Source organism: Chiroxiphia lanceolata, chromosome 1 (assembly GCF_009829145.1).
Source record: "Chiroxiphia lanceolata isolate bChiLan1 chromosome 1, bChiLan1.pri, whole genome shotgun sequence".
NCBI classification, from domain to species: domain Eukaryota; kingdom Metazoa; phylum Chordata; class Aves; order Passeriformes; family Pipridae; genus Chiroxiphia; species Chiroxiphia lanceolata.
Window position 1 is genome coordinate 1,556,719 of NC_045637.1, and position 20,352 is coordinate 1,577,070.

The window sequence follows — 20,352 nt, forward strand, 5'->3', positions numbered from 1 at the left end:
CCAAATATATGCAAATAACCTAAAACTGGCGGGACGAGGAGCCTCTGCCCTGAACCCACATCCAACGGCATCCATGTGTTCTCCACCGGGATCTGGGAGAGCCAAAAAAAAATTAAAAAAAGGGGTTTAAAAGCCCTCAGGGAGGGGGTGGAGGGTCAAAACCAGGGGTGAATCCGTGGCCAAGCTGCTGCCAGAGGCGTGGATGTGGCACAGTCCTTCCCGGAATGGCTTTCTTCCGGCATCGCTGCCCGGCCCTGGTGAGCGCCCGGCACAGGGAGCGTGGGGACAGCAGGGACCTGCAGGGGACACGCCCGTCAGACCCCCAGGAGGCCACAGCCCACGCTGGGGTGACACCAGGCCTGGGGAAGGAGCTGGGTGGTCGGAGCTCACGTGGTGGCCCTTGGGATGCAAGGATTGGGCTCCCGGCGCTTCCCGGCGTCCGTGACCGGCTCTGGCGTCGCCTGGTTGGGGAAGAAGGGGTTTAAGAGGCCCTTCCAACGCATCCTGTGGTTCTGTGGCCAAAATCCACTCCCAAATCTCCAAATCTATCCCATGATTCCCTGAGCAAAACGCACTCCCAAATCCCTAAATCTATCTCATGATTCCCTGACCAAAATCCATTCCCAAATCCCTAAATCCATCCTATGATTTTATGACCAAAATCCATTCCCAAATTCCCAAACTCATCCCCTGATTCCCTGATCAAAATCCATTCCCAAATCCTCAAACCCATCCCATTATTTTATGACCAAAATCCATTCCCAAATCCCCAAACCCATCCCATGATTCCCTGACCAAAATCCATTCCCAAATCCCCAATCCCATCCCGATTCCCTGACCAAAATCCATTCCCAAATCCCCAAACCCATCCTATGACTTTATGACCAAAATCCATTCCCAAATCCCCAAATCTATCCCATGATTCCCTGATCAAAATCCATTCCCAAATCCCCAAACTCATCCTATGATTTATGACCAAATCCATTCCCAAATCCCCAATCCCATCCCAATTCCCTAACCAAAATCCATTCCCAAATCCCCAAACCCCCTATGATTTTATGACCAAAATCCATTCCCAAATACATCCCCTGATTCTATGACTAAAATCCACTCCCAAATCCCCAATCCCATCCCCTGATTCCCTGACCAAATCCATTCCCAAATCCTCAATCCCATCCCCTGATTCCCTGACCAAAATCCATTCCCAAATCCTCAATCCCATCCCCTGATTCCCTGACCAAAATCCATTCCCAAATCCCCAAACCCATCCTATGACTTTATGACCAAAATCCATTCCCAAATTCCCAAATCTACTCCCAAATCCCCAATCCCATCCCCTGATTCCCTGACCAAAATCCATTCCCAAATCCCCAAACTCATCCCATGATTTTATGACCAAAATCCATTCCCAAATCCCCAAACTCATCCCATGATTTTATTACCAAAATCCATTCCCAAATCCCCAAACTCATCCCATGATTTTATGACCAAAATCCATTCCCAAATCCCCAAACTCATCCCATGATTTTATGACCAAAATCCATTCCCAAATCCCCAAACTCATCCTGATTTTATGACCAAATCCATTCTCAAATCCATCCCATGATTCTGTGACCAAAATCCATTCCGAATCCCCAGTCCCATCCCATGATTCTGTGACTGAAATCCATTCCCACTCCCCAAACCTATCCCATGATTCCATGACTAAAATCCACTCCCAAATCCCCAATCCCATCCCCTAATTACCTGACCAAAATCCATTCCCAAATCCTCAAACCCATCCCATGATTCCATAACCAAAACCCATTCCCAAAGAGCAGGTTTTTGAGGGACAACCCCAATTTGGGGACATCCCATCCAGCACCACTTACCCCACACGAGCTCCGCGTTGCCCTCCGGCCACCAGGAACAGGTGACACCCATCCTATGGAGCCGGGAATGTCCTGGGGCTGCTCTGGGTACGAGGGCTCTGGAAGGACATGGAGACACCTCCCAGTGCTCCTAGCGGAGGTTGGGGACACTTGGAATGGTGCCACGTGCCCTGGCAGAGCTTGGGGACTCTCTGGGATGACACTGGTATGGGGACAGTGGATGGGGGGGACATGCCAGGGCTTTGGATCCAGTGGTCCTGGATCCCCCACACCTCCCACAGCGTTGGTCACCCTCGCACGCAGCATCCTCCATCCTGTCCAGCTCCTCCTGCAGCAGCTTCCAGGTCGCATTCCCTGCGTTGGAAGAATGAAAATCGGCTCCTGTGTCCCACCACGATGGTCTGTGAGCAGCTCTCCATCTCTCCAACCCCTTCTCCGAGCAGAGAACAGGGCAGGGAGCTGGGATGAGGTGCCTCAAATCTGTAGGGAAGCCACCAAGATGTCCATCAAGGTGGAACAATAGAGGTGTGTCCTGTCCCTTCCTGGGAACTCTGCCAGGAAGCCTCCAGGATGGGGCATCCAGGATGGGACACCAGGGATGGAACATCCAGGGTGGGACACCAGGGTGGGACACCACCAAGCAGAAACAGGTGCCCAAAATCCATAGGAAAGCCATCACGGTGTGTCCTGTCCCTTCCCAGGAAACCTCTGCCAGGTGGCTCCAGGATGGGACACCAAGGACAAGACACCAACGATGGGACACCCAAGCAGAAATAGGTGCCCAAAATCCATAGGAAAGCCATCAAGGTGTGTCCTTTCCCCAGGAACATCTGCCAGATGTCTCCAGGATGGGACACCAAGGATGAGACACCAAAGATGGGGACACCCAAGCAGAAATAGGTGCCCAAAAATCCATAGGAAAGCACCAGGATGTGTCCTGTCCCTTCCCGGGAATCTCTGCCAGATGGCTCCAGGATGGGACATCTGGAGGAGACATCCAAGCAGAAACAGGGTAGGGAGCTGGGATGAGGTTGCCCAAGATCCATAGGAAAGCCATCAAGGTGTGTCCTGTCCCTTCCCAGGAACCTCTGCCAGATGTCTCCAGGATGGAATATCCAGAATGGAACACCAAGGATGGGATTTCTGAGCGAAATAGAGCAGGGAGCTCAGGTGAGGTGCTCAAATCCATGGGAAAGCCACTCGGATGTGTCCTGTCCCTTCCCGGGAACCTCTTGCCAGGTGGCTCCAGGATGGGACTTCCAGGATGGGATACCAAGGATGGGACATCTGAGCAGAAAACAGGGCAGGGAGCTGGGATGAGGTGCCCCAAATCCATAGGAAAGCCATTAAGGTGTGTCCTGTCCCTTCCTGGGAACCTCTGCCAGGTGGCTCCAGGATGGGACATCCAGGATGGAATACCAAGGATGGGACTTTCCAGGACGGGACATCCAGGATGGGATGCCCAGGACAGGTCCCACCAGCTCCCAAGGGTGCCACGCCCACCCCCTCAAACCCTCTCCTACCTCTCTGGGGGTGGAGGTGTGCCGGTGAGGGGGTTTTTCCCGGGAAACCACCGGCCGGATCCCTCTGGATGCCACCATCCATTGTCCTGCAGGACAAAGGAGGGTGGGAGAGAGCAGAGCACCCCCAGGGTGGTTGTGTCCCCATCCAGGCTCCCCCACCCTGTCCCCACCTGCACAGCAAGGACCCGGAGACGGAGAGCTCCGGGATTCGAAGGCGCTGGAAGCCAGGAAAAAGGAGGAGGAGGAGGAGGAGGAGGATCACCCAGAGCAGCGCCAGCACCAGAAGAGAACCAGCAGCGCCGAGTAGGAGCCGGGTGGGATGAGGTTGGAGGTGGCACTTGAGGCTCTGACCTGTGGGATGGGGTGGAAAAACCTGGAATTGGCACCCACCCGGCTCCCATCCGCGCTCCAGCCCCTATTCCCGCTCACCATCCGGGTTGGGAACGGCCTTGAGGTGCTCCAGGTGGTTTCCAGCCAGCTTCGTGAGTCCTCCAAGGCCTCCAGCGTCAGCTCCAGGCTCTGGTTGAGCCTCTGCAGCTTCTCCATCACCTCTTGAAGGCCAGGGCACTCTCTGCGGGTGGAAAGATGGATACGGAGGTGGGATGAGCCTGGGAAGTGAAAAAAGCTGGGAATGGGGTTTGCTGGGTTCCCACCTCGTTGGGGATAAACATCCCGAGGTCTTTCCTGCTCCTGAGGGAGGTGGGATGGGAAAACCTGGTGTCCTTCCCGGAGCTCTGCGGCCCCCCGGCTTCTCCCATTCCCTGTGGAGGAGGGATAAGAGGTTGGATCGACCCCAAGGTGAGACAGGGGGATTCTCAGCATCCTTGGATCAATCCCAACCCAGGGGGATGTCTCAGCATCCTTGATCAATCCTAAGGTGGGACAGGGGGATGTCTCAGCATTCCTTGGATGAATCCCAAAGCAGGGGATGTCTCAGCATCCTTGGATCAATCCCAAAGTGGGACAGGGGGGATGTCTCAGCAGCCTGGATTATCCCAAAGTGGGATATGGGGATGTCTCAGCATCCTTGGATCGATCCCAAGGTGGGATATGGGGATGTTTCAGCATCCTTGGATCGATCCCAAAGTGGGACAGGGGGATTCTCAGCAGGCTTGGATCAATCCCAAGGTGGGATATGGGGATGTCTCAGCATCCTTGGATCAATCCCAAGGTGGGATATGGGGAATTCTCAGCACCTTGGATCGATCCCAAGGTGGGATACGGGGAATTCTCAGCATCCCTGGATCAATCCCAAGGTGGGGGATGTCCCAGCATTCCAGAGCCGGCTCGTACCCATCCGGTGGGCAACGTCCTCCAGGAGGTGGACCACGGGGGTCTCATCCAGTGCCAGCCTCATCCAGGTCTCCCACAGCTCCTCCTGTGGGAAATATTCGGGAGGTTGGTGATGGAGGGTGGCCCCAAACCCCCTCCTCGTCCCCTATGGAGGTGCCCACAGACACCCCAAAACGAGCCCTCAGCCCCTGGGGTGCTCCCAGTGCAGGGTGGGGGCCCAGAGAGGGGAGAATTTGGGGTGAAAGGGATGAAAAAAGAGTGTGAGAACCCCCCCAGAACTTGACCTTCATGCCCCAAAAACCACCCCCACACCGAGAAAGGCGGTGCCCTAAATTTGGGGGATCCCCATAGTCCCAGGGATGACCAAGGGTGTCCTATAAGGAGAAGAGGGTGGGAACCCCCCCCAAAATCTATGGACAAATTTGGGACACCCCCCCCCCCCAAATCTGGGGACCAATCCCACTGAGGGGACCATCCCATAGTCCCAGGGGTGCCCATGGGGGTCCTGTGGGGAGGAGAGGGTGGAGACACCCCCCACACCCACAGACAAATAGTGGGACCCCCGTCCCAAATTTGGGGGACCCCCCGTAGTCCAGGGGGTGCCCATGAGGGTCCAATGGGAAGAAGAGGGTGGGAAACCCCCGCATGCCCACGGACAAACTGTGGAACCCCCCACCCCAATTTGGAGGACCCCCCCATAGTCAGGGTGCCCGTGGGGGTCCTATGGGAGAAGAGGGTGGAAAACGCCCCCCCCACACGTCCATGCCCAAACTGTGGACCCTCCTCAAATTTGGGGGACCTCCCCACAGTCCAGGGGTGCCCATGGGGGTCCTATGGGAGAAGAGGGTGGGAAACACCCCCCCAATGCCCACAGGACGAACTGTGGGACCCTCCCCAAATTTGGGGGATCCCCCATAGTCCCCAGGGGTGCCTATGGGGGAAGAAGGGTGAGACACACCCACCCCAATTTGGAGGACCTCCCCACAGTCCCAGGGGTGCCCAAGGGGGGTCCTATAGGGAGAAGAGGGTGGGAAACTCCTCCCACGCCCACGGACAAACTGTGGGACCACCGTCCCAAATTTGGGGGATCCCCCATAGTCCCAGGGGTGCCGGCGGGGTTCCGTGGGGAGAAGAGGATGGAAAACACCCCCTCAAATCGATGGACCCACCCCACTGAGGGGACCCCCCCATAGTCCCAGGGGTGCCCATAGAGGGTCCTATAGGGAGAAGTGGGTGGGAACCCGCCCTGCGCCCACGGACAAACTGTGGGACCCCCGTCCCAAATTTGGGGGACCCCCCATAGTCCCAGGGGTGCCCCGCGGGGTCCCGGGGGGAGAAGAGAGGGCGGGAAACCCCCCGAGCCCCACGGACAAATCTGGGCGTCCCACCCCACCGAGGCGACCCCCCCCCCCGCTATTCCCAGATGTCCCGAGGCTCCGCCGAGCACCCTGGGGGGGGGGGGGACAACATATCGCGACCCGTCGGGGACCCCCCCTCAGGACCCCCCCCAACCAACCACGTTGGCGGCCGCGCGCCTGCGCAGATCCCGCCTCCGGCTAAGCCCGCCCCTTTATAGGTGGCTCCACCAATAGGAGGGAGGGGGGCGGGGTGGACAGGTCATGGAGTGGGCGTGTCGATGTGGGCGTGGCCTCTACGAGGGGGCGTGTCCCCGCGGCGGGCCCGGGAGCGATGGAGGAGCCGCCGCTGTGGGTCGGGTTCGTGGGCGCGGGGAGGATGGCCGGGGGGCTCGCCCGGGGGCTCCTGCAGGCGGGTACGGCCCGGGGGGGGTCAGAGGGGACCCTCAGCCACGGGGAGGGGAGGGGGCGTGGGGACAGACCCTCCCTCGTCTTGCCTCCGCGTGTCACTGTCACACGGGAGGGGACATGGGGACAGTGCCGGTCTGGGGATGTGACGGGTCACTGACCCACGGGGAGGGGACGTGGGGACGTGGGGAGAGTCCTGGACTGGTCCCTCACCCGGGGGCAACTGGGGGGGGTCCCCTCCCACGGAAATGGGAGGGGACATGGGGACAGCCCTGTCCTGTCCCCCTCCCCGGGGTCCCTCTCCCCAGTCCTGATCTGGCACCTCCACGGGGGATCTGGAGGGTCTCTCATGCGCGGAGGGTGGGAGGGGACACGGGGACAGGCCTGGGCTGGAACCTCCCCGGGGGCCTGAGGGGTCCGTGACACGCTGAGAGGGGACATGGGGACAAGTCCTGGTCTGGCCCCTCCCTCGGGGTCCCTGCCATCCCCCCAGGGTCTCCGACCTTCAGTACAGGGACATGGGGACAATCCCGATCTGGAACCTCCCCGGGGGATTTGGGGGGTCCCTGATCCCCGGGGAGGGGAGGGGACATGGGGACATGAGGACAGACCTGGTCTGGCCCCTCCCTCGGGGTCCCTGCCATCCCCAGGGTCTCCGACCTTCAGTACAGGGACATGGGGACAATCCTGGTCTGGCTCCTGCCTGGGGGATCTGGGTGGTCCCTGATCCACTGAGAGGGGAGGGGACATGGGGACAGACCTGGTCTGGCCCCTCCCTCGGGGTCCCTGCCCTCCAGTACAGGGACATGGGGACGGTCCTGGTCTGGGATCTGCGGCGTCCCTGTCCCATAGGGAGGGGAGGGGACATGGAGACAGCCCTGTCCCCCTCACTAGAGTCCCTGCCCTCCCTCGTTCAGGGACAGGGGGACAACCCGCTCGTGGTCCCTCCCCCGTGTCCCTGACCTCCAGTGGAGGGACATGGGGACAGCCCCGACCTGTCCCTCTCCTGGGGTCCCTGCTCTTCCTGGTGTCCCTGCCCCACAGATCAGTGGGGACATGGGGACATCCCTGTCCTGCCCCTCTCCAGGGTCCCTGGTCTTCCTGGGATCCCTGTCCCACAGATCAGTGCAGGGACATGGGGACAGTCTTGCCCCCTCCCTGGTGTCCCTGTCCCACAGATCAGTGTGGGGACATGGGGACATCCCTGTCCTGTCCCTCTCCCGGGATCCCTGCTCTTCCTGGGATCCCTGTCCCACAGATCAGTGCAGGGACATGGGGACAGTCCTGTCCTGCCCTGTTCCCCTGGAATCCCTGCTTTCCCTGTCCCACACATCAGTGCAGGGACATGGGGACAGTCTTGCCCCCTCCCTGGTGTCCTTGTCCTATAAAACAGTGTGGGGACATGGGGACAATCCTGTCCTGTCCTATTCCCTTGGAATCCCTGCTTTCCCTGTCCCACAGATCAGTGCAGGGACATGGGGACATCCCTGGCCTGCCCCCTCCCTGGTGTCCCTGTCCTATAAAACTGTGGGGACATGGGGACATCCCTGTCCTGTCCTATTCCCCTGGAATCCCTGCTTTCCCTGTCCCACAGATCAGTGGGGACATGGGGACATCCCTGTCCTGCCCCTCTCCCAGGATCCCTGCTCTTCCTGGGATCCCTGTCCCACAGATCAGTGTGGGGACATGGGGACAGTCCTGTCCTGTCCTATTCCCCTGGAATCCCTGCTTTCCCTGTCCCACAGATCAGTGCAGGGACATGGGGACAGTCTTGCCCCCTCCCTGGTGTCCCTGTCCCACAGATCAGTGTGGGGACATGGGGACATCCCTGTCCTGTCCCTCTCCCGGGATCCCTGCTCTTCCTGGGATCCCTGTCCCACAGATCAGTGCAGGGACATGGGGACAGTCCTGTCCTGCCCTATTCCCCTGGAATCCCTGCTTTCCCTGTCCCACACATCAGTGCAGGGACATGGGGACAGTCTTGCCCCCTCCCTGGTGTCCTTGTCCTATAAAACAGTGTGGGGACATGGGGACAATCCTGTCCTGTCCTATTCCCTTGGAATCCCTGCTTTCCCTGTCCCACAGATCAGTGCAGGGACATGGGGACATCCCTGTCCTGTCCTATTCCCCTGGAATCCCTGCTTTCCCTGTCCCACAGATCAGTGGGGACATGGGGACATCCCTGTCCTGTCCCTCTCCCAGGATCCCTGCTCTTCCTGGGATCCCTGTCCCACAGATCAGTGTGGGGACATGGGGACAGTCCTGTCCTGCCCTATTCCCCTGGAATCCCTGCTTTCCCTGTCCCACAGATCAGTGGAGACATGGGGACATCCCTGCCCTGTCCCTCTCCCGGGATCCCTGCTCTTCCTGGGATCCCTGTCCCACAGATCAATGGGGACATGGGGACATCCCTGTCCTGCCCCCTCCCTGGTGTCCCTGCCCCACAGACAGTGGGGCCCTTCCCTCCTCCCCGGGTGTCCCTAATTGTCCCCGTGCTGTTCCCAGCAGGATCCATCCCCATCCCCCTTTAGTCCCACTGGGATCCTGCAGGGACTGGGGGAGGGAATCACATCCCTGTGGAGCTCAGGGGGGTCCCCCCCACCCTGGGACCGCCCTGGGTGCTGAGGCCCCTAATCCTGACCCTGTCCCTGCGTATCCCAAGGGAAGGTCCCGGCCGGCAACATCCTGGCCAGCGCTCCCTCGGATAAAAACCTGGAAGCTTGGAGGGTGAGTGGGGCCTTTTCCCCCTTTTCCCACCCCTTTGGCTCATCCTTCCCAGGTCTGGATGAGATCCAGGCCCAGGACCCCGAGCTGTGTCCCTACATCCGTGTCCAGGGGGGCTGGGTTTTGGGGTTGTTGTGGTTTAGGGTGCTGGTTTTGTGGGTGCTGATTTTGGGATTGCTGGTTTTGGGGTTTCTGGGTTTTGGGGTTGCTGATTTTGGGGTTGCTGGGTTTTGGGGTTGCTGATTTTGGGGTTGCTGGGTTTTGGGGTTGCTGATTTTGGGATTGCTGGTTTTTGGGGTTTCCAGGTTTTGGTTTGGGGGTTACTGGGTTTGATGGGGTTACTGATTTTGGGGTTCCTGGGTTTTGGGGTTCCTGGGTTTCAAGGTTGCTGATTTTGGGGTTCCTGGATTTTGGGGTTCCTGGTTTTGGGGTTGCTGATTTTGGGGTTACTGAGTTTTGGGATTACTGGGTTTTGAGGTTGCTGGGTTTAGGGTGCTGTTTTTTTGGGTTGTTGTGGTTTAGGGTGCTGGTTTTGAGGGTGCCGATTTTGGGATTGCTGGTTTTGGGGTTTTGGGGTTGCTGATTTTGGAGTTACTGGGTTTTGGGGGTGCTGGGTTTGGGGTTACTGTTTTTTAGGGTGCTGGTTTTGTGGGTGATGATTTTGGGATTGCTGGTTTTGGGGTTTTGGGGTTCCTGGGTTTTGGGGTTGCTGGGTTTGGGGTTACTGTTTTTTAGGGTGCTGGTTTTGTGGGTGATGATTTTGGGATTGCTGGTTTTGGGGTTTTGGGGTTCCTGGGTTTTGGGGTTGCTGATTTTGGAGTTACTGGGTTTTGGGGTTGCTGGGTTTCGGGTGCTGGTTTTGGGGTTGCTGATTTTTAGGATGCTGGTTTGGGGTTAGTGGGTTTTGGGGTTGCTGATTTTGGGGTTACTGAGTTTTGGGGTTTCTGGGTTATAGGTAGGGTTGCTGATTTTGGGGTTACTGGGTTTTGGGGTTGCTGGGTTTAGGGTACCGGTTTTGGGGTTACTGATTTTTAGGGTGCTGGTTTTGGGGTTGCTGATTTTGGGGTACTGGGCTTTGGGGTTACGGGGTATAGGTAGGGTTGCTGATTTTGGGGGTGCCGGTTTTTGGGGTTGCTGATTTTTAGGATGCTGGTTTTGTGGGTGCTGATTTTGGGATTGCTGGCTTTGGGGTTTTGGGGGGTGCGGGGTTTTGGGGTTGCTGATTTTGGGGTTACTGGGTTTTGGGGTTACTGGGTTATAGGTAGGGTTGCTGATTTTGGGGTTACTGGGTTTTGGGGTTGCTGGGTTTAGGATGCTGGTTTGGGGGTGCTGATTTTGAGGTTAATGGGTTTTGGGGTTGCTGATTTTGGGGTTACTGAGTTTTGGGGTTTCTGGGTTTTGGGGTTGCTGATTTTGGGGTTACTGGGTTTTGGGGTTGCTGGGTTTAGGGTGCTGGTTTTGGGGTTGCTGATTTTGGGATTGCTGTTTTGGGGGATGCTGGTTTTTAGGGTGCTGGTTTTGGGGTTGCTGATTTTTAGGATCCTGGTTTGGGGGTGCTGGGTTTTAGGGATGTTGATTTTAGGAATGCTGTTTTTGAGGTTGCTGATTTTGTGATTGCTGGTTTGGGGATGCTGGTTTTTAGGGTGCTGATTTTGGAGATGCTGGTTTTTAGGGTGCTGATTTTGGGGATGCTGGTTTTTAGGGTGCTGGTTTTGGGGTTGCTGATTTTTAGGATCCTGGTTTGGGGTGCTGGGTTTTAGGGATGTTGATTTTAGGAATGCTGTTTTTGAGGTTGCTGATTTTGTGATTGCTGGTTTGGGGATGCTGGTTTTAGGGTGCTGATTTTGGAGATGCTGGTTTTTAGGGTGCTGATTTTGGAGATGCTGGTTTTTAGGGTGCTGATTTTGGAGATGCTGGTTTTTAGGGTGCTGATTTTGGAGATGCTGGTTTTTAGGGTGCTGATTTTGGGGATGCTGGTTTTTAGGGTGCTGATTTTGGGGATGCTGGTTTTCAGGGTGCTGGTTAAGGGGTTGATGGGTTTTGGGGCTGATGGGTTTTGGGATGCTGGCTTTGGGGTTGCTGATTTTGGGTTTGATGGTTTTTAGGGTGCTGGTTAAGGGGTTGATGGGTTTTGAGGTTGATGGGTTTTGAGGTGCTGTTTTTGGGGTTGCTGATTTTAGGAATGCTGTTTTTGAGGTTGCTGATTTTGGGATTGCTGTTTTGGGGGATGCTGGTTTTTAGGGTGCTGGTTTTGGGGTTGCTGATTTTTTGGCTGATGGTTTGGGGTTGCTGATTTTGGGATTGCTGTTTTGGGGGATGCTGGGTTTTAGGGTGCTGGTTTTGGGGTTGATAGTTTGGGGGATGCTGGTTTTTAGGGTGCCAGTTTTGAGGCTGCTGGGTTTTAGGGTGCTGGTTAAGGGGTTGCTGGTTTTTGGGGTTGATGAGTTTTGAGGTGCTGCTTTTGGGGCTGTGACACCTCTCCCTGTCCCGTGGGCAGGAGTTGGGGTGCAGGACCACGCACTGCAACCTGGAGGTGGTGCAGAGGAGCACCCTGGTCTTCCTGGCCACCAAACCCCATGTGCTGCCGGGGGTCCTGGAGGAGATCCGGCCTGCTGTGGGCACCCACCACATCGTGGTCTCCCTGGTGGCCGGAGTCACCATCCAGACACTGCAGAGGGTGAGCCTCCTTCTCCTTCTCCTTCTCCTTCTCCTTCTCCTTCTCCTTCTCCTTCTCCTTCTCCTTCTCCTTCTCCTTCTCCTTCTCCTTCTCCTTCTCCTCCTTCTTCTCCTCCTCCCTTTTCCCCCCGGCCCCACAGAGGACACACCCCCATGGCCTTGTCCCCACCCGGTTCCCCTCCCCTCCAGCTCCTTCCCCACCTCCCCCACTTCTCCCCCAGCCCCTCAGGGTGACCCCCCCCGGTGTTTGGGACACCTTTGGGTCCTTCCCGGCGCCATCTCCCCTTCTCCCATCCCGTCTCTCCGCAGCTGCTCCCACCCTGGACAAAGGTTCTGCGGCTGATGCCCAACCTGCCGTGCGTGGTGCAGGCGGGCGCCATGGTCTTCTCCCGGGGCAGCAGCGCCGGCGACAAGGAATCTGCTCTCCTGAAGAACCTCCTGTCGTCCTGCGGGCTCTGTGAGGAGGTTCCCGAATCCTACATCGACATCCACACCGGCCTCAGCGGCAGCGGCGTGGCCTACGTGAGCGCCGGGGTGGAATTCCCACCCCAGTGGGATGTGGGGGCTCTCCTCGCCCCCCTAGCTCACCCCAGATGTCCCCGTTGTCCCCCCCCAGGTGTACCTGTTCGCCGAAGCCTTGGCCGAGGGCGCGGTGAAGATGGGAATGCCGGGAGCCTTGGCCGGCAGGATCGCGGCACAGACGCTGCTGGTGAGTTGGGAACGTGCAGCATCGTTCCCTTCCCGCCTTTCCCGTTCCCTTCCCGCCTTTCCCACTACCTTCCCGCCTTTCCCGTTCCCTTCCCACCTTTCCCGCTCCCTTCCCACCTTTCCCATTCCCTTCCCGCCTTTCCCGTTCCCTTCCCACCTGTCCCTCTCCCTTCCCACCTTTCCCACTCCCTTCCCACCTTTCCTGTTCCCTTCCCGCCTTTCCCGCTCCCTTCCCACCTTTCCCGCTCCCTTCCCACCTTTCCCGCTCCCTTCCCACCTTTCCCGTTCCCTTCCCACCTTTCCCGCTCCCTTCCCGCCTTTCCCGTTCCCTTCCCGCCTTTCCTGCTCCCTTCCCGCCTTTCCTGCTCCCTTCCCGCCTTTCCCGCTCCCTTCCCGCCTTTCCCGCTCCCTTCCCGCCTTTCCCGCTTTTCCTGCCTTTCCCGCTCCCTTCCCGCCTTTCCCGCTCTTCCTGCCTTTCCCGTTCCCTTCCCGCCTTTCCCACTTTTCCCGCCCGGCTCTGGGCTCCACGACGGTCGTCGGGGCGAGGGAGGAGGTGCTGCTTTTGGGGTTGCTGGTTTTGAGGGTGTTGGTTTGGGGTTGCTGGTTTTGGGGTTGCTGGTTATGGGGTTGCTGGTTTTGATGGTGTTGGTTTTGAGGGTGTTTGTTTTGGGGGTGCTGGTTTTGGGGGTGCTGGTTTTGGGGGTGCTGGGTTTGGGGGTGCTGGGTTGGGGTGCTGGGTTTTGAGGGTGTTGGTTTTGAGGGTGTTGGTTCTGGGATGCTGGTTTTGGGGTTGCTGGGTTTGGGGTTGCTGGGTTTGGGGTTGCTGGGTTTGGGGTTGCTGGGTTTGGGGTTGCTGGTTTTGGGGTGCTGGGTTTGGGGGTGTTGGGTTTGAGATGCTGGTTTTGGGGTTGCTGGTCTTGGGGCTTTAGGTTTTGGGGTTGCTGGTGTTGGGGGTGCTGGGTTTGAGGTGCTGGGTTTGGGGTGCTGGGTTTGGGGTTCCTGGGTTTTTTAGGGTGCATGGTTTGGGGTGCTGGGTTTGGGGTTCCTGGGGTTTTTAGGGTGCTGGTTTTGGGGTGCTGGGTTTGGGGTTCCTGGGTTTTTTAGGGTGCTTGGTTTGGGGTGCTGGGTTTGGGGTTCCTGGGGTTTTTAGGGTGCTTGGTTTGGGGTGCTGGGTTTTGATCGTGTTGGTTAAGGAGTGCTGGTTTTGGGGTGCTGGTTTTAAAGGTTGCTGGTTTTGGGGTTGCTGGTCTTGGAGCTTTTGGTTTTGGGGTTGCTGGTGTTGGGGGTGCTGATTTTGAGGTGCTGGTTTTGAGGGTGTTGGTTTGGGGGTTGCTAGTTTTGAGGGTGTTGGTTAAGGGGTGCTGGTTTTGGGGTTGCTGTTTCTCAGGGTGCTGGTTTTGGGGTGTTGGTTTTGGGGTTGCTGGCCTTGGGGCTTTTGGGGTTCCTGGGTTTTGGGGGTGCTCGTTTTGGGAATGATGGTTTTGGGGTTGCTGGTTTTGGGGGTGCTGGGTTTGGGGTGTTGGTTTTGGGGTGGTGGGTTTTGAGGGTGCTGGTTTTGGGGTGCTGGGTTTTGAGGGTGTTGGTTTTGGGGTGTTGGTTTGGGAGTTGCTGATTTTGGGGTTCCTGGGTTTTTTAGGGTGCTGGTTTTGGGGTTGCTGGTTTTGGGGTGCTGGTTTTGGGGTGCTGGGTTTTGAGGATGTTGGGTTTGGGGTGCTGGGTTTGGGGTGGTGGGTTTTGAGGGTGTTGGGTTTGAGGATGCTGGTTTTGGGGTTGCTGGTTTTGGGGTTGCTGGTTTTGGGGTGCTGGTTTTAGGGGTTGCTGGTTTTGGGGTTGCTGGTTTTAGGGGTTGCTGGTTTTAGGGGGTGCTGGTTTTGGCATGTTGGTTTTGGGGTTGCTGGCCTTGGGGCTTTTGGTTTTGGGGTTCCTGGGTTTTGGGGGTGCTCGTTTTGGGAATGATGGTTTTGGGGTTGCTGGTTTTGGGGGTACTGGGTTTGGGGTTGCTGGTTTGGGGGTTGCTGGTTATGGGGGTGCTGGTTTTGGTTTAGCTGGTTTGGGGGTTGCTGGTATTGGGGCTTTTGGTTTGGGGGTGCTGGGTTTGGGGTGTTGGGGTTTGATGGTGTTGGTTAAGGGGTGCTGGTTTTGGGGTTGCTGGTTATGAGAGTGCTGGGTTTTGAGGGTGTTGGTTTTGGGATGTTGGGTTTTGGGGTGGATGGGTTTTCTGGTTGCTGTTTTATAGGGTGCTGGTTTTGAGGGTAGTGGTTTTGGGGTTGCTGGTTTTGGGGTTGCTGTTTTTGGGGGTGCTGCTTTTAGGGGTTGCTGGTTTTGGGGTTGCTGGTTTTGGGGTGCTGGATTTTGGGGGGGCTGGGTTTGGGGGTGCTGGGTTTTGATGGTGTTGGTTTTGGGGTGCTGGGGTTTAGGGGTGCTGATTTTGGGGTTGTTGTTTTTGGGTGCTGGTTTTACGGGTTGCTGGGTTTAGGGGTTGCTGGTTTTGTGGTTACTGGTTTTTAGGGTGCTGAGTTTGGGGTCCTGGTTTTGGGGTCACTAGGTTTGGGGTTGCTGGGGGTTGAGGGTGTTGGTTTTGGAGGTGCTGTTTTTTCTTTTTTGGTTTGCTGGTTTTAGGGATGCTGGTTTTGAGGATGCTGATTTTAGGGATGATGGTTTTGGGGTTGCTGATTTTAGGGATGCTGGTTTTGGGATTGCTGGTTTTGAGGATGCTGATTTTAGGGCTGCTGGTTTCGGGACACCCCTCGGTGCGATGGAGGAGGTTCTGACTCCCCTCCTGCCTCCCTTCCCCTTCTTGGCCCCCCAAAAAACGAGGCCACCCTCAGAAGGCGGCGAAGGCCGATCCCTCACCACGGGGGCGTCGGGACGACGCTTCCCGGAGGGGTCAGATGTTTTGGGAGGTGCCCTTTTTTCCGTAGGGCGCTGCCAAGATGCTGCTGGAGACCGGGGAACACCCGGCAAAGCTAAGGGGGGACGTCTGCACCCCCGGGGGCACCACCATCCACGCGCTGCACCAGCTGGAGAAGGGAGCGCTCCGGGCCACCGTCATGAACGCCGTGGAGGCGGCCACCATCCGCGCCTGGGACATGGCCAAGGAGTAGCTGGCCCGGCTCTTGTCCCAGGAAGGGGTGATGGGGACCAAAACCGGCCTCTTCCAGGAGATCCTGATGCCCACGGGAGAAGCTGGAGGGGGGTGGGAAGGTGGCGTCGGGCGCGCGTTACCTCAGAGGGGCCGCGACCAAATAAACGTGGGCACGCATGGCTCCTCCGGGTGCCTTCGGTCCCTGAAGGGTGTGGGAGCCGCCACGGGGTCACCACCCAGCCATGGGTGACTCCTCATGGTGCCTTTGGTCCTGGGAGGTGTGGGAGCCACCACGGGGTCACCACCCAGCCATGGGTGACTCCTCATGGTGCCTTCGGTCCCTGGGGGGTGTGGGAGCCACCACGGGGTCACCACCCAGCCATGGGTGACTCCTCCAGGTGCCTTCGGTCCCTGGGGGGTGTGGGAGCCACCACGGGGTCACCGCCCAGCGGTGGGTGCCTGGGATGGTGCCGGTGCCACGCTGGCTCCGCTCCCCCGGGATCCCTGGGGATGGAGTTGGTGCTGCCATCGCTGAGGATGAAGGTGCCACCCGCCCTCACGGGCGCCGTGCCCTCTGTGTGGCACCAGGGCCGGGGTTTTGGGGATGGGCTGATCCCAACTGAAGCCTCCCGGAGCTGGGAGAGCGGCCACGTCCCTGCGGTGGGAGACGAGGGACCATGCCGGGCGCCGCGAGAGTTTTGTGCCCAAAAATACAGGGATGAAGTTACCCAACCTAAAAACCTCCAGCATGATCCCACAGACGGGTCCCTCTCTGGCTCCACGGGAATGGGATGGAGGCCTAGACCCACTCCCAGCTCCAGGGAGTGGAAACTCGAACTATCCAGCGAGGATCCAAACCTTTTCCATGCCCTAATTCAGCTCCCTTTTCCCGTCGGCACCTGCACGGATACAATCAGCATTCCAGCTGATTTGGGAACTGCTTTGAGGATGAAAAAGCCTTTTCTGGGCAAAACGTGGGTTTTGGGGAAAACATCTGGATGCTGAGCCTCCGGATCCCGTGGCTTTGACCCCGTTCCCCAGGATTTGGTTGCTCCAGAGGCCGGTGGCACCGAGCCAAGAGAGATTCCACAGATTCCCAATTTATGGTGCTGCCAAGGCATGACCTCAGTGGGAACCTTCTCCAGGCACCCAATTAATTAATTAGCAGAGCTCCACAGGAGCCAGAAATGGAGCTGGAGCCGGCCTGGAGAAGGGAAGGCTCCAGGGAGACCTTGGAGCCCCTTCCAGGGCCTAAAGAGACTCCAGGAGAGCTGGAGAGGGACTTGGGATGAAGGATGCAGGGATAGGACACAGGGAATGGCTTCCCACTTGCCAGAGGGTTAGATGGGATATCGGGAAGGAATTCTTGGCTGGGAGGGTGGGGAGGGGCTGGGATGGAATTCCCAGAGAAGCTGTGGAAGTGCCCAAGGCCGGGTTGGAGCAACCTGGGATAGCGGGAGGTGTCCCTGCCCATGGCAGGGGGTTGGAATTCCACGGTCCCTTCCAACCCAACCCATTCCATGCTTTGAAGGTCTCACCCCCCGGATCAGGCCAAGCACCTTCTGCCGAGCTCGGCGACGTTCCTGTCATGCAACCGAGGACTCCTTGAATTCCCAAACTCCTGCTCGAAACCAGCCACATCTCAAGCTCCCGAAACATTTTTGTGGGGTCTTTTTTTTTGGGGGGGAGAAAACCACACCCAGGGGACACAACCACGCCGAGGTCCCCCTCGGGCCACCCCAAACCCCCCTGGGATGGCTCCGTGTGGCTGTTCACAAACAACAGGCTCCGTGTGGGAATAAAAATCCATTTAATTTCCATAAACTCTGCAGTGAGGAGACCAAGACACGGAGAAACCTCCACCCCTCCGGCTGACACGGGGCAGCTCCGAGGAGCTCATCTCATTCCTCCCCCCTCCCTTCAGTCGTTGGCTTAAACCGGCTCAAATTTCATCCAGGTCGGGCCAAGAGCTGCCAAATTCTTCTCTTGAGGCCTCCAGAATTCCAAGGTGGCTCTCCCTGCTCCAACCTCAACTCCCCAGACGTGTCGTCCAGCCCCAACCACCCCACAAAACCTCAACGGGAAGGAACGGCCCGTTCCCGGAGCCTTCGGCTCCGCGGGGATGCCGGGATGAGGTACCTGGTTCGGCAGCTCTCCGTGGTCCAGGTGTTGCCAGCCGTGGTGGGAGTGGTGGTGGTGACCTTTTCCAGGGAGCTGCAGCTTCTTGGATGCCACTCAAGCGTCCCTTTCCCAATCCAATGCACGGAGTTGCCTTCAACCGGCCCCAAACCATCCTGGCTTTTGTTTCAGCAGTGGGAAGGGCATCACCAACCTCTTCCAGGGTGGAATATTTGCCCTACAGCACCTTGGGAGTGGTCCCTGTCCAGCTGGCTGGGCCCTGCTCCGAGATATTATCCCCAATAATCCCGGTGACACCAAGAAGGTGCCCCTTCTTCCCATGGGATTGGGGCGACCGGGGAATTTTGGGGGGGGCACTCACCCCCCCTTCTGGCAGCACCAGCGACCAGGGGTGTAAAAAATAGCACCTCCTCACCACGCTGAGGCGAGGGACAACCCCGGAACGCGAGCCGGCGCCCGGCAATCCCCGAAACTGCGACCCACAGCCTCCTGATCCCCAGGAGGAATCCTGGCGGGGACGGGCGGCACCTCCGGATAACGGGGCGTTCCCGGCCCCGTGGCCAAGTGGGGGCGGTCGGTAGCCCAGATGTGGGCAGCGGTAGCCCCCGGCCTAGGCGGGGGGGCTGCGGCCGCGGCGCAGCCGCTGGGCCGTGGAGATGAGGGAGCGGAGCTGCAGCAGCTTCAGCGGCCCCACTTCCCGGGGGTCCTGCCCCTCCAGCCACCGCAGCGCCGTCTCCAGGCCCTGGATGGCTTCCCGAGCCGTGGGAAGCAACGGGTCTCCTCCTTCCCCGCCGCCTCTGCCGCCAGCTGCTTCCTCCTCCTCCTCGTCTTCCTCGGCGCCTTCCTCGTCCGCATCCTCTTCTCCGTCCTCCTCATCCTCCTCCGTGCCCGGAGCGGCGTCATCCAAGTGCAGCCAGTCGGACACTTCCTCGGGAGCCAAGCGCTTGAAGGCCAGTGCTGCCAGGTGGGTCAGGTCGCTGAAGACTTTGCTGTCCCCTCCTCCTCCTTCCTGCCCCGCTCCTGGGGGTTCTCCGCGCTCCTCCTCGCCGGGATGCGGCTCGAAGGCCGCGCGCAGCCCCAGGAGCCAGCACTTCTCGATGGATCCCGGCGGGATGAGATCCCAGGAGAGCCCGGCGAGGTACAGCATGTCCTTGAGGAGGAAGGACCTCACGAAGTCGCCGGGGCCGCCGGGGCCGCCGCAGGACACGGCCAAGCGCAGCAACTCCCGCTTGTAGAGCTGCTTGAAGGCCAACACCACGCCCTGCTCCAGCGGCACCGGGATCCGGCCTCCCGCTCCGGCAGAGCCGCTCCCGGCGGGAGCCTTGGAGAGGAAGAGCGCGCGGATGGACCCGTCGGGCGTCTGCAGAGGCGGAGAATCCTCCCGGCCCGAGCCGCAGCGGGCCGGCGCCGAGCTGAGCAGCAGCACGGCCTTCTGCTGGAGGCAGCTCCGCCGCAGGTACCGCTTGACCCCCGGCACGAAGTCCTCGAAGAACCACGCCCGGAGCAGCGCCGGCGCCAGCGCGGCCTCGCGGCTGTAGCGGTAACACGCCGGGAACTTCTCCTGATTGTGATGCCGGAGGCTGGCGGGATCCCGGAGCCCCCCGACCACCAACGGCTTGAGCTTGTGGGCGCCGGTCAAGTTGGCGGCCAGCAGCACCGTGACGCGCTCGCCGCGCCGCCGCGGCCGCGCCGAACCCGCTGGGACGCCGCCGGGGAGAAGCTTCCAGAAGAGCCGGGTGACGTTGGCGTTGTAGATCTGCTCGTCGCCGTAGCCCCCGGCGTCAGGTAGAGCCTCGGCGCGGGCGGCCGGGGCACGCTCGGGCTCGGCGGCCGCGCCGCCCTCGCCGTAGATGCGCTGGCTGGAGATGCCGTGGCGCTTCTGCCAGCGCCAGAACCAGCCGTGGCTCGCCTTGAAGGTACATTCCGGCCCGTAGATCTGGCGGGCGAAGGCTTCCGCCTGCGCCTGGATGAGGGGCCCGGAGAGCGGGATGCCGTGCTGGCGCAGCGCCAGGAACCAGGCGTAGACGGCGCGGTCGATCTCCTCCTCGTTGGCCAAGCGCATCTTCTTGCGCTGGGTGCCCACCTCGCCCCCGAGCTGCTCCAGGAACCAGCGCAGCTTCGCCTCGTCCTTCAGCCACCCCCGGAGGGTGCCCCCCGGCACCCCGAAGGCCCGGCACACCGACGCCTGGCGCTCGCCCTTCTTCACCCGCTCGATGGCCTGGAGCTTGTCCTTGATGGAGTAGGCGCGGCGAAGCGACATCTTCGCCGACACCCCCCCGGGGGATGCGCTGCTGCCTCCTCCTCCTCCCCGCCGCCCTCCCGCCATTCCCCCGCCCTCCTCCGGCTCCCCCCCGGGCATGGAGCGGCCGCCGCGTCCATGGGAATGGGGGGCGCGTTATAACCGGGGAGGGACGCGAGGATGGGGCGCCTTTGTCCCCGCTCCGCTCCCCCGCATGCGCTGCCTCCCCCCCCCCATACCCACCGAGTAGCTCCGCTCACCCCCCCCCCCCCTATTTCTTTGCCGAGTTGGTTTCGTCCTCGTAGCCCCGCCAGCGCCCGCGGGTTGTACC

The 20,352-nt window shown here is 59.3% G+C and overlaps 2 protein-coding genes across 2 annotated transcripts; one reads left to right on the top strand and one right to left on the bottom strand.

Moving 5' to 3' along the window:
* Positions 1-6,353: 6,353 nt before the first annotated feature.
* LOC116789552 (pyrroline-5-carboxylate reductase 3-like) lies at positions 6,354-15,824 on the top strand. The gene is made up of 6 exons (XM_032693501.1): positions 6,354-6,458; positions 9,113-9,177; positions 11,672-11,851; positions 12,160-12,372; positions 12,467-12,559; positions 15,480-15,824. Exons 1-6 carry the CDS (start codon positions 6,377-6,379, stop codon positions 15,660-15,662), a joined length of 816 nt encoding a protein of 271 aa, XP_032549392.1. The 5' UTR covers positions 6,354-6,376; the 3' UTR covers positions 15,663-15,824.
* Positions 15,825-17,436: 1,612 nt separating this feature from the next.
* LOC116789514 (tigger transposable element-derived protein 5-like) lies at positions 17,437-20,082 on the bottom strand. The gene has a single exon (XM_032693419.1). It carries the CDS (start codon positions 20,040-20,042, stop codon positions 18,393-18,395), a length of 1,650 nt encoding a protein of 549 aa, XP_032549310.1. The 5' UTR covers positions 20,043-20,082; the 3' UTR covers positions 17,437-18,392.
* Between the last annotated feature and the right edge of the window lie 270 nt (positions 20,083-20,352).